The sequence below is a fragment of the Pyxicephalus adspersus genome, chromosome 5 (assembly GCF_032062135.1).
Source record: "Pyxicephalus adspersus chromosome 5, UCB_Pads_2.0, whole genome shotgun sequence".
In the NCBI taxonomy this organism is placed as follows: domain Eukaryota; kingdom Metazoa; phylum Chordata; class Amphibia; order Anura; family Pyxicephalidae; genus Pyxicephalus; species Pyxicephalus adspersus.
Genome location: NC_092862.1, coordinates 73199963 through 73213519, shown reverse-complemented (window position 1 = coordinate 73213519; position 13557 = coordinate 73199963). Strand labels below are relative to the sequence as shown.

General features: G+C 36.3%; 1 protein-coding gene across 1 annotated transcript in view; it reads left to right on the top strand.

The window, feature by feature from the left end:
* The window catches only part of ANKH (ANKH inorganic pyrophosphate transport regulator), a 75045-nt gene that overhangs the window by 51383 nt on the left and 10105 nt on the right, over window positions 1-13557 (top strand). Inside the window, exons 5-10 of the mRNA XM_072411855.1 lie at window positions 1634-1804; window positions 3009-3143; window positions 4953-5045; window positions 7638-7733; window positions 10801-10930; window positions 11546-11669. Of these exons, the coding sequence (XP_072267956.1) occupies window positions 1634-1804; window positions 3009-3143; window positions 4953-5045; window positions 7638-7733; window positions 10801-10930; window positions 11546-11669 (749 nt within the window). The remainder of the gene's footprint in view (window positions 1-1633; window positions 1805-3008; window positions 3144-4952; window positions 5046-7637; window positions 7734-10800; window positions 10931-11545; window positions 11670-13557) is intronic.

Genomic DNA, 13557 nt, shown 5'->3' with positions numbered 1-13557 from the left:
GTTAAGCTGGCTTTTCAGAAATGGCAGGTGGAGTTTTAGCCCCCAAGAAATCATTATTTGGCTGCAAGAATACAAAAATACCCTAATGTTCCCCCCAGCCCCTTTTAGCTGGGCGCACCACCCGGCACTTTTCAGTAACCACCTGGCTGTTTTTGGGTAGTTACTGATGAGTTGGGTCGTAATACAGGGGCTGCCACCCGCCTATTCTTTTAACATTATAAGGGAAGGCCCCTCCCCTTCTAACACTAAATAGGAAGCTCGCAGCCTCCTGAGATACCTATGTCACGTATCCCAGGAAGTTGTCGGCTGATCCGAGATAAGGCATGTGTAGAAGAGGGTTTCTTCTACTGGAAAAAAATGCTGATCTTTTGAATGTGCAGTGGGATCCGCACTTTTTTTTTATATACAATTTTCTAAAGTGCAACACCTGACCTCCTGCCCACGCAGTGTGAGATTGTGTGACGTGGGAAGAAGATGGCGGCGCCGTGTGTCCAGTCTCCACTGGGAGGAAGGAAGACGCAACAACGCAGGACCGCCTTGACTACGATGGGATCGACTTTCCACCTGTAAAGGTAAGTGTTTTGGGTTTTTTTTGTGCTAGTTTTGCTTTAAGTGTCATTTGGAATAGCTGGTAAAGTAGGTATAAATCATATAGATGGTATTTAGATCCTTTTTGCGGTTTGTGAATATGGTGGAATGTATTATCAAATATTTGCAAACAAAAACTGAGGGATACGGGTAGTGCCACAGAAAGTGTTTAAGGTTTGCTATTACCTTTGTGGTATTTAGACCATTTTGTTAGGTAAGGATTTTAAGTTAGCCTTTTAAAGGGTAAGTCAAAAGTGCTTTGCATACAAAGTGTTAATTTTGTGCTAATGTTTCTGTGTTAGGGTTATAATTTAATCTAAATATATTTTGTCTTTTTCTGGTTCTCCCCCCTTCACAATAACATACTAATAAAATGATTAAACAAATCTATCATAATTATTATTGACATAGCAGATGCTGTTCTGCAAGTGTCAATTTACTCAGGAGAAGCTCGAGCAGCTTCTGTGATAGAAAATAAGTTTCAGTTTTTTAAAGTAACAGCTGGGATTTGTAAGTGATTGTGGTCAGGAAGGCTGCTTTTGGGGATGGTGGGTGTTGTTGGATATAACAAGGTGTAGATCAAGTTTGAAGATCATGTTTCAAAGGCAGTATATTTTTAAAAAAAGTTTGGGATGATCTCTCAAAGTAATATCAGATGGGCAACTTTTTTTTTTACATTCGTGGAATTGCACATTTGCTGGCCCTGAATGCCGCTGAATCTCGATCACTAAAACTGAAACTACTTTAATGTCCACTTAAATGTGAAATACTATCACTAGCTATATCCCATGGTAATTACAGCTCATTTTATTGGCAGTGTTTCAACAATATATTTATTCTTTTCTTTAGGAGCCTTGGGAAACATTATCATTATTTCTGAATGTGTGAGGTATAAATAGAGGATGCATTAAGCATTATTTATGATAAATAGTATCCCCTGAATCTTTATGTAAATAATTAATGTTTTGCCTCATGACAGGTATATAACTCTCTGTATGCTCTTTTGTTTGTATACATTAATTATAAATGCCATTCTTTTTTTCAGGTTGTGTTTGTTGCTATTCTACTCCACAGTCACTTGGAATGCCGGGAGCCTCTTCTAATTCCAATACTCTCCTTATACATAGGAGCACTTGTGCGCTGCACAACATTATGTTTAGGATATTACAAACATGTACATGACAAGATACCTGAGAGAAGTGGACCAGAGCTGGGGGTAAGTTTGAGATATTGGGCATGTCTAGGGTATAGAAGTTATATCTAACAATAAAGTGTTTATCAGGCCAAAGTCTGTTCTTATCCTGATTAAACAACAAAACTGATTGGAGCATTTTTCAGTAAGAGCAAAAGTCTAGCCTAGCATGTTCTACATACAACAGTATGCAAAAAAGGAAGAAAGAGGCATCTTTACTACTGTGTATACAATCTAACTGCTTTACAGTTATAAATACATTGGTTTTATTTGGGCTTTAATAGCAGCTGAGAAAAGTGCAAGGTGCACAGCACTGAGCTGGGTGTGTATTTTAAAGAGAAGAGATCTTTCAAACAGTGAACAAGGGGACATAATAGCTCTTATTAAAAATAGGCCTGTTAAAAAAAAAAAAAAAAAAGACAAATTCTCAAAAGTCTGTTGATCTTAAAGAGATTCTCTTTTTAAGGTCTGTTTTATATTGCTATTGAAACTCACAGAAAATGGATCTAATAGTTTCCGTTCCCCTTTGCTGTCCCTGTGGAATTTTGCATTTATATCTTTCCTGTTGACAGGATAAGTAGTTGGGTAAATTTACTGCAATGGGCCCCAGGCAGCGATAAAAATGAATAGTGGTTCTATACACACCTTTCTGATCAACAAGAAAATTCCATCTCAAAAAGAGCACTAAAATGGCACCAAAAATGTAACACTCGCTAATCTCTGGATGTTTACATATTTTAATGCTACAAAATTGCTTTATAAATCTCCCATTTGCCCATTTAATATCCCAAAAAATGTGTGGTTCACAGTGTATGAAGTTGTTGATGGTCTGCTGTTTGTCATTGTCTGAAATCACTAGAGAAAATGAGATATTAGTAAGTTCATTACGGACATGCTTGATTTTGCTTGCACAGATTAAGCCAGTTCAGCAGCAGCTGAAATCCTGACAGGCTTTTACATATTGGTATCTGAGTCACGTAGAGATGAGTCTACACTATTTAACTCACATCTGTTCTGTGACTGCACAAATCTGGTCCAGCAGCTGCACTAAACATGCAGACTGTTTTATTTGGGTATTTTGTTTCCTTTGTAATTTTCTGTTTATGTCAGTTGTGGAGCTTTAACATTGCAAAATTTAAAAACATCAGGAAAACGAGAAAAATCTATTCAGCATTATGCTTCTCAGTAGTCTGTTCATTGTATTAATGGACTCTCTTTCACTCTATAGGGAGAAGCCACAATAAGAAAGATGCTGAGTTTCTGGTGGCCATTGGCTCTAATTTTAGCCACTCAGCGAATCAGCAGACCAATTGTTAACCTTTTTGTCTCCCGTGACCTAGGTGGAAGTGCAGCAGCCACAGAGGTAAGTCTGGAATCACAACCTTTTATGAATACCTGTACTGTGTTATGTCATTTAGATGTTATTAGATGTAAAGTACTAAATTATTTCTAGTTTGATAACAATAAATATAATAAATGATGCAGTGTTTTATTGTGCCATGCGTTCCTACAGATGCCAGTATTTTTAAACTACCAGGAGCCCTTTGCCAAGCTTTTAATTGCAGCATTGAAAAGATAACATAATACTGCGACCTCAAAATTGATAGTGTCACATTTACTGAACCATACTATGAAATGCTTTTGGAAAATAAATACTTAGAATAAAAATACAGTATTTAACTGGAACAGCAGATATCTTTGGAACATAACAATTTGTCTTTGTTTTATCCTCTTGTAATCCCCTGTAAAGAAGAAAAAAAACACATTGAAAGAGCAATATTGGTGAAAGATAACTAAATGTGCTACTGTGACTTAAATTTCAATTTACATGTTGGGGTTAGGGTGTTGATTAAGCTGTATTACTTTGCTGCAATAAAGTTAGGACACCATCTTGGCAGTGGTGTCTGGTAAGGATACATGAATGACTGGCTGGACAAACTTGTAGATCCTTTGAAAGGTAAAACGCCTTCCATATACAGTATGTATTTCAGTGGGCAGTTTGCTTGGCGTGTTTATCTGCATTGAAGTGAAGGGAGGGTGGGTATTTTTCTAATTCTGTGTTTTATTGTATTACTATTGTGTTGTGAGTCTTATGATGAGAAAAACATACCCGATTTAAGGGGAAAAAAACTCCCCTCCTCCCCTCCATTCTATTAAACCACCTCTTTTGGATGTGTATATATATTTTTTTACAGTAATAATGGGGGTATGCCCCTAATGCTATGCATTCACAGTAGTGTCCTCAGTCTGACTGTATTAGTCAAACAGGACATCTTGTAGTGGAAAAGAGTTATTATGGTGTCTGTTGATTAACATAGGAGTATGTTGCTCATATTAATAAATTAATATATACTGGCGTCCATATACATTAGTACTTTTTTAGTTGGGTTTACGTGGTATGGCACAATGCTGTTAACTTTGCTGAAAACTTGAATGGGAATAGTTTAGTACCAATAAAGTAGAATGCACACTGAATGAGTAAGATAATAGAAAAGGAATTAACAATAATTCAACACACTCAACAGGTACTGAAAAATAGTCACTGATTTGTGTGTTTTTTTTTAACAATACATGAAATATTTTAAACAATTTACAAAACTGCTACTCCGCCAACTGAATTACTGTAATATGGGGTTCTTGGGATAACATTCTAGCTTATTACAATGCGTTAAGTGGAATATGGGTCCTGGCTGTTTACGGACTAACTGCCCTACTGGATAAAGCATATTTATATTTTTTTTTCTTTAGTCTTGGCCATATTAAACTAAGTATGAAATTGATGCACATTCCCAAGAGGTCTGTGCTACTAACTAATCAGACTTCTCCACAAGAGCCTTGCACTGATTTGAAATGAAAACCATATAAAATGACCTATGAAAATTCATCTGACATCCATTACACTGGATAATGTAAGGAAAGCTTGTAAAAAATACACACTTAAAATGAAGACTAAGTTTTATATGTTTTGTGATTATCTGTCTTTGTGATCTAATCATTCATTCAACAACTGTCTTTGTCTCTGAATTTTATTTATATTAAAGTTTTTCGCTGTGAGTTTGATAAGTGATGTGATAGTAGAGAATAGTAAATGTGGTAAATGTAAATGTCAGGGACATAGCCTCCTATTTTGTATCCTGGTAAAGTAATATTAAATGTACATTTCCTTTAACAGGCAGTGGCTATTCTTACTGCTACCTACCCTGTTGGACATATGCCATATGGATGGCTAACAGAAATCCGTGCTGTTTATCCTGCATTTGACAAGGTAAAATATTCCAGCTCCTGCTTTTTTTTCTACTTTCACTCTTCTGCTGCAGAGCATATAGTTACATGGAATTTTCCTTACTTCAGTTTATTTTGCTTACTATACATTTATTAAGAAAAAGACCATAAAGTTTTAGTGCAATGTTTAACTATTCAAAGAAAGATATAGAGAATAGGGAGCTATGTTCAACTAGCACAAATCCTTATAATAAAGAATCATTTCAAGCCAAGTACATGTAACCTATTATTACTAATAATTTTGGGTGCCTTGAGTTTAATTAATGTTTTAGTTCCCAAAAGATGTTAACGAGTTAAATCCTCCTCTGGCAAAGTTTAAACTTGAGTTCCTAGGAGTAGCATTCTAGCACTTGCATATTGCTAGGTCACACATTTTCCCTGTCTGGGTTTTTTTTACCTTCTATGCCCATCAATGCCCTGTGCAAGATCGTAAAACTGCTTCTAATTCAGTGTTTAGGCATAACTGCCAAAGTATTATTTTCTAGACATTTTATTTAAAGGGTACGAGACTCATTCCACAGAATGAGGGGTAATTATTTGGGGGCTTCCAAATTTTGTCACAACATTTGGGTGGCAGATTAAAGGAATGAAGCACTGTTCTCAACATGCTTCCCCCCAAACTGTTGAGGGAGCTTTGAAATTGGTTTTGACAGGTACCTCTCATTTTTCTTGGCTGGAAAGATTGCCTGTGGGCCTGCAATGGACAAAAGGGGGAGTATACGTTCCTTTTGTCCCATTTTTTTCTAGCTTTATGTCAAAAGAAGGGTCTAGTTTTACCACTAAGGGGGGCCCCATGTCAATTTAATAAAAAAGATAACCATGTACAGATTCAAGTAATTACACAAACAAGTTTTAGGAAATTAAATCTTTTTGCAATCTAGAAGTGGCGGTGTACTAAAACCACTAACTTTAGTTGGCTTGAACAGGGCAAACATTTGGTTGTTAGAACCAAATATTGAATGCGAATAGTAACACCAGTATGGACTATATAATATAATTATTAAAAACAATGGGTAAAGTGTGAATGGTTCAGTAAAAACAAACTATGCATATCATATCATATGAAAAATACTGTACAACATAGATTGGAGTATTTAACAATGTTAAACCATAAACATATAAAACCCTTACATTACAGCATATATGCATATTCTAAGATCTCAGTAAACATGTTTATCAAAGTAAGTTTATATATGTCAAAGGTATATGTATTAGTTACATTGTATTTTACCGATTCTCCAGATGTCCTTCAGTTTCAGAGGGTTTTTCAGATTTCTTCTGTTTTATAGGAATGACCCTTGGTAATCAACCAGTTAGTTACAGTGAGTGGGTGGAAAGAATTCTTGTAAAAGTTGTTCTGTTCATTTTTTTTTTTTACGGGCTGTTACACATCTGGATGTATGGTCTTTTAGCAGCAACCCTCCAGGTACATCAACAAAACAATTAAACCTTTGAGGACAAAAATGTGGCAGCAGCCTTTGTGGAATCATTTTAAACTGAAATAGGCTGAGCTTTTATCATGATTTTATGGCTTCACTACCTATTAATTGGACATTGCCGCACAGAGAGAAACCTAGGACATTATAAATCCCTGCCCTCCATAGTTGTTCCAAGTTCATTGTTCAAGACTCAGTAGTTAGTAAGCTCAGAATCAGGATGTCCGCCTTAGAACCTACATTTTTATGGACCAGTTATCAGAGTCAGCTTCTGTATGCTACAATGGTGTGTGCATATACACTCGGAAGATCTTATTAAGGGGTGACTACACTGTTGGAAAAATTGTCAAAGTTTCCCCTTTCAGTGCAACATACAGTGTTTATAATTATTTTCTGCCTGCTCTGCCCAATACCACATGGCCTTCACACAAAACTCCTGTCTGAGTGTTTTTACTACTGTATAAGTGGATTGCAGCAATATTAATTCCTCCTGCGGGTTCATATTCTTATGGATGACTGAGGTCACCATCATTATAGACTAGCCATTGAAATAATGTGGTTTTGGTGTACATACATGGTAGGAGCAAGGCTCGTGTATGGGTGCTGAGCAAAACCACAATGTTGATTTCTGGAGTAGGGCAGAAGTAATTATTTTGCTCTGAGGGTTTTACTGAGTGGGGAAGATTTAAAATACAAAGTCACTAAAAGTGAAGTTCTTTAGGCCATAAGTAAGGCCTAAGTTCACACTGGCAATAAGATTGCAGTGTTGTTACCGCTTTTTTATTCCAGTAAACTGCTTTCTCAAGCGAGACACCACACGTAGCGTCCTCCCAGTGGCAGCCCCATAGAGAATAATTGGAGGACGTGCTGTCAATTACACAGTAACTGGTTCTTGTAGGTGACCAAGCAGCTGGCAAGGTGCCATTCTCCAGGAGCTGCATGGGATGGATTATTGCTAAGGCAGGTCTGAACCTTTATTGAATTATTAATTGATATTTATTATTTATAAACAATTTAAGATAATAGGACAACTTCTCTGTTAATAAGTACAACCTTGAAAGTGCATTGGTGTTATACAATATAGATGTTCTACGTGTCTTAATGAAGATAACTAAAAATATTTAATTTGCTTTTTCTAGAATAATCCTAGCAATAAAATGGTGAACAGTGGCAGCACGGTGTCAAAAACCCACATTAAGAACTTCACCTTCTTCTGTATGGCTCTTTCCTTAACGGTATGTTGACAAATATACATTTTATTGAACCTACACTGAATTTTTAAACTCTTCTTGCAGAACAGAGGATTATGTCAGATAATTATATTTTTATGAATAATGTTTGAATGTTTTGGATGTGTTGAATTTTTTTTCTGTGCACTGTAAGAAGGTAATGATATACAACTCAAACAATTGTTTCTGTAGAAGGATATCAGGCACTTATAGTAGACAGGCATCATAAAGATGACCTCTTGTCAGAGGTCTCCTTTTTAAAACAAGTTTTAGGATACAGTTCTATAATTCAATGCTCAAAAGATTACCAGTTATGTGTGCTGCATGTCTATACTTTCTTTTAAATCTAACATGTTATGGATAAATTGTGTGTATAGCAAGCCTGATAAAAATCTAATGCAAGAAAGATGTCTTTTTGTAAGTCCAGCAGTAAAATCTTCAAGACAGGCAGTCAAAGATTCTTTACATTCATTCCATAAAGTATTACAAATGAACATCTCTTCAATTTCTTTTGACCACCGTGGTCTAAAACCATACAATAATATGCTTTTTTCTTTCTTTTTTTTTTACACAAGTGTGTTGCATGGTAAATGCCTTGTAGTGAACAAGATTGGGGTGATTTAAGCTTATTTTAGCAAATATAACTTAATAAAGTCCTGCCATATTTGCTCACACCTATCATTTGGATGTGTCGTAAGAAAACAATGACTTTTAGCCTGCCTGTGTCACACTCATCTGGGCTGCAGATTTAGTGCGCTTCTGTGTATATTAGCAGAACAGGCTTGCTGAATCACTGTGGAAGAACTGCTGATAAGGGCTGCTGGAGTCAGCACCTACTGACCCTGACAACCCCTGTTTTGTTTTGTTACTCATTGTCACAGTGACATGGAAGTGGAACGAGAGTCAGGTGAGGCTGAGTGTAACTAGGAAAGGACACCAACTGTACATTGCTGGGAATTAATCATGATTGCCATGCTAGTTTTGTGTAAACTTTCCTGTAAACGCTTTGTGCTTCACGGTTTTTCCTAGGGCATACCTAACTGTAATATAAGGGATACATTATATGCATGGATGATCCTTGCAGAACTGTATACTTTACATTAGATCTTCAGATAAATATATCCTAAGTAATTCATGTTATTTTAAACATATGTATGTTTATTGCAGAAAGCATAGGCTATGTCCCTTCTGCTGTTAAACAACCTTACTTCCTGATTGCAGTTTTTAAAATTCACTCACCTGTCCCCATTTTGTCATGGGCACTGCCATCTTCTTTCTACTTCTCGTCCTGCCAATCAATGAAATATTTGCCTGATTGCCCATTTTCTAAGCAAATTTTGTCCTAACAGAATGATGTAGGTTAATATTATGTGTGTGCAAGAGGCTGTAGGAAAATCATGGCGTGTCATAGTAAAAGCTTACTCACCTAAAGTGATGGTTGTCTACCAGGTTAATGTTGTTTTAAAAAATGTCTTCTTCATCTCCATTACATGGGGGGTACAGTTTACAGAAGATAGAGAGGCTGGAGAGGATGCACTTTCCACGGTGAAGCTGGATTTCTTAAAAGTTATTTGCTATTCGTTGGCAAATATTTTCAATCCTGGACCAGATCCTTTCCAGGTTTGCTGGATCACCCAGCTTCACTGATGAAAGTGTATCTTCTCCAAGACAAGGAGAGCTTTATTAAATCAGGCTCTTTGTGTCCATTTAAAAAAAGGTGCCAGGAGACTGATTTTATGAACGAAAGGTGTTTTTTCTAAAAAAAAAAAAAAAAAAATAGGCAATGGACAAAGACATAGTGTTGGTAGGTAGGGAGATAAGAAGGTAAATATATATTTTCCTTATATGTTGTAGTTCAACATATGCATCTTTTTAATGGACCATGATGGGGGTGGGGGTTGAATTTGTATATGGGGGTGGAGGTTGAATTTGTATAAGAGAAGTTACATTTTTGATGACGGGTGCTCTTTAAAAAAAAATCTAGCTCTGCTGTCTGGGGGAGAGGGGTGGTTGTGCATCAGAAGAGTGGCTCAACCAAAATGTAATTTTGGTTGTGTATTTAGCTGGTTTAACTAAAAAACCAAGAGCTGCAGAAATTATTTGACTATTCTTCAGCTGCAGAAGCTTTGATGATTATGTTTGAATACATTTTATTTAAAATAATGTTCTGTAGATGTCAGGTGGATGGTTTATATTGTGGCAAGACATGCAAATATATGGAAAGATAGACTTGCATAACATGATAGATTTGCAGAAATCAAATGGATGTCTATGAGGCAGCTTTACTGATTTCTAATTGATGTAGCAGATTTTTCTCTTGTACATCTAGGCATTGGGAGCACTGGCCAGATTTTTTATGTGCATAAGCACCATTTAGCACCTAATAATTGCCAGTAAAGGTTTTTGGAAAACTGTTCACAACTTACTTTCTTTCTAGTTACAGCATGGGTTCTATATTTTTAACAAACAAACCATGTAAAAAAAGAAAAAATGCAAGACTAAGCAAGTCTAAAGATCTAAAAGCTTTAGTTTTATAAAGGTGCTTATACCTGTGATCCTTCCTAAAACCCCTTCCCGTTTGCCAAAAAGATAACCGCCATTATGCAGAAATGGGTATAAATTACAAAAGACTGCCAATCTACATCAATTTATTTGCCTAATGCGAAATAAAAAACATGAATTATAGTCTCTCCTGAACTTGAATAGAAGTATTGTATTGCCAACCTACACCCCACTTCTTTTAGGTCCATTGGGTCCATAATTCTCTACATACAATGTTACAAATGGTCAACTTGATCAACTTCAGGGCACTACTAGTCTTGATTGCTAAAGTTTTTGCAATTCCCATCAAACCTGGAATGGATCTGGTCAAGTATTGAAAATGTTTGCCAAATATTAGCAAATAGCAGATTTTAGGAAATCTATTTCAGGTTTGCTGGATCACTCCAGTCATGGAGAACTTTGATAAATCAGGCCCAAGGTGTACTACTGAGAGTTGGAATGTAGGAATAACCATCCTTTTAGTATGTCATGTAAAGGTTTAGCCTCACAAATATCCTTATTGTCTGTGCAGCTATGCTTTGTTATGTTCTGGACTCCAAATGTATCAGAGAAGATCCTGGTTGACATCATAGGAGTAGATTTTGCCTTTGCGGAGCTGTGTGTTATACCTTTGAGGATATTTTCCTTCTTCCCTGTACCAGGCAAGTACCACAATAGTTTGCTGTTACCAGAAATGATACACAGTAATGCCAATCCAACTATGTATTTGGCAACAGTTTTAGGCCACATTTATGGAAAGATGTTCTAAAGTTTGGGAGCTACAATCATCTAATCCTTTGCCAGGTCAGGCAAGGAACAAGCATGTGCAAATCTGGTATCCTGAAGTCAGCACATTCAGAAAGAAGCAACTTACATTTGCTGTTTTTTCTTTTTTTATTATTGTATGAAATATAAAGTTTGGAAGAATAAGGGTAGATTTAGGGAGTTCTCTTATTTTATTGCAGTCATTTATAGTCTTTATTAACAATTTGTAGAATGCAATATTACTACAGAAAGAAGCAGTGAATTAAAATTATTATATGCATTATTTTTGTTAAAAAAAATAATGTTTTGTTTTAACCCCGGAACAGAATACATTTATAAAATAAAAGCACTGTACAATGCCTTTTTTACATTAGTAACTAGAAAGACATAATGTCCTAATAGCTTAATTGAATCTACAAATTAGGATGGTAATATAGGAATTAGCCAAACTGAGTCTCTCATTATATCTTGTTAACAGACAATTTTGTTGTTTTTTTTTTCTCTTTTTAAAGTTACTGTGCGGGCCCACCTAACTGGCTGGCTGATGACACTGAAGAAGACGTTTGTTCTGGCACCCAGCTCTGTTTTAAGAATTATCGTTCTTATCTCTAGTCTTATTATCTTGCCTTACCTGGGGTAAGTTTCCATTTCAGCACAACAGAATGGAAAAGGGTGACCTTGTGTGCTCAGTTTCACAGCTCTTGCAGTTTTTCTGTAGCATTAAAATGACACAAAAACACGTAATTACTAGATACATTCACACAGTTTGTATTATTACAGAATTCCTATAAAATTCAGTGACCTTCTACTAGTTATACAACATCCTATAAAGTTAATGTTTATCTGCTTAGGAATGAGGCCTGATGACTTAAGCTATACACTTTAAACTTATGGGGTCAATCAGTGCCATTATAATAACTCTTTCCAAGCAAAAAATGTCTCATTAATTAAGTATTGCTGCATGTTTGTTGTGAATTGACCCACATAAGTGTTACATTTTATTTATTCGGATTAATGTGTCCATATATTTTGCTTGGGAAAACAATAATATGCATAGCTGTGCACTGATGGTTTATTCCTGCTGTAGCCATATGTTCACAGAGAATATATTTCACCTATTATTAGTAGTCTTGACATACCCACCATAAGGAGAAGCTACAATTAGGTATTTGAAATATCTAAATAATCTTCAGACAAATGGTGCCTGAAGTGCTAATTGCATAAAACATTTATTTTCACTTGATTGGTCTCCTCTTCAGCCCTATTCATTTTTATTAGGCAATGAGTTGGCATCATATTTTCTCCATGGAGCAGGGAGGTGATCTAGACCACAGTAAAGCTGAACAGAAATACTTCTTTATGTGCGGTACGGTAGAGGTGCGAGAGTTCACTGGCTAAACAAAACTACTAGCCAGTGAAACGGTAGATATAGGCCTTTTTCAAGTGTGTATTGTGCTATTTGCCTGGAGTTCCACTTTAAGTGTAGTCATTCAGAAGTCACTTTACTAGAGTGGCAACAACATAAACATTTTGATTTATTGCTTTTGGTTTTTGTAGTTTATCATGCAAATTTTCAAAAAAATGTTTTGAAATTTTCTACTCACTGAAACATTTTCCTTAAGTTTATACCACCCACCTGTTTGTTTTGAATTGTCCTATACACTGCTAAGGCCTAAAGGTGCAATATGGGAACTTTTTTTTTTTTTAACCAATTTTACATGCAGATGAAAGGTCACGCCTTTGAATTACAATGTATCAATACATTATGAGTCATTCCCATGTGTAAACCATTTTTTCACATTACCTGATGCACTTTCACCAGCTCCCGCTGTGTAATACTTAGTATTTCTTAGTTGTCTGTAGTTGCTAATAATAGCGACAGGGGGAAAAAACTTTACCATTTGTTAGGATGTTGCATTATGTCCTCCTATCTCCTATGTTTAAAATCCAAAAATGGGGTATTTAAATCCAACAGGGGTATTTAAACCCTCACCATGAATTTAATCTATTTGATCTCTTTTAGTTGATTTATTATGCCATTGGAAGCATTTTGTTATACATGTTCAATTACTACTAAACCCTGCTGATATTTGCAATCCTCATCTGTCCTGTACTCTCTGCACACCTACTATGTCAGAGAGCCAGCCTAGATCTTAGTTTGTACTACAGAATGATTGCCTTTATGTTGTAAAGATTTGAAAGCAGAACTGATTAGGTAGTTTAGCGAAAGACAGGGTGGGGCCGACACTACTCACTCCTTCCCATAAATTATATAACTATATAAGATATATAAAAACTTACCCCTTCATGCCAACTACCGTGTTTCCCCGATGATAAGGCAGTGCCATCAAATAAGACAGCCCCCCCTTTTTAGGGGGGTGCGGTGGGTGACTCCGTGTGGTTCCTCCGTGCGTCCTCTTCATGAAGAGGAAGTGACAGGACTGAAGTGACTCCGCCCACGCAAACACACGTGACTCCGCCCACGCAAACACAGGCAGCTTCCCTCATCCCTCCCTAACGGAGA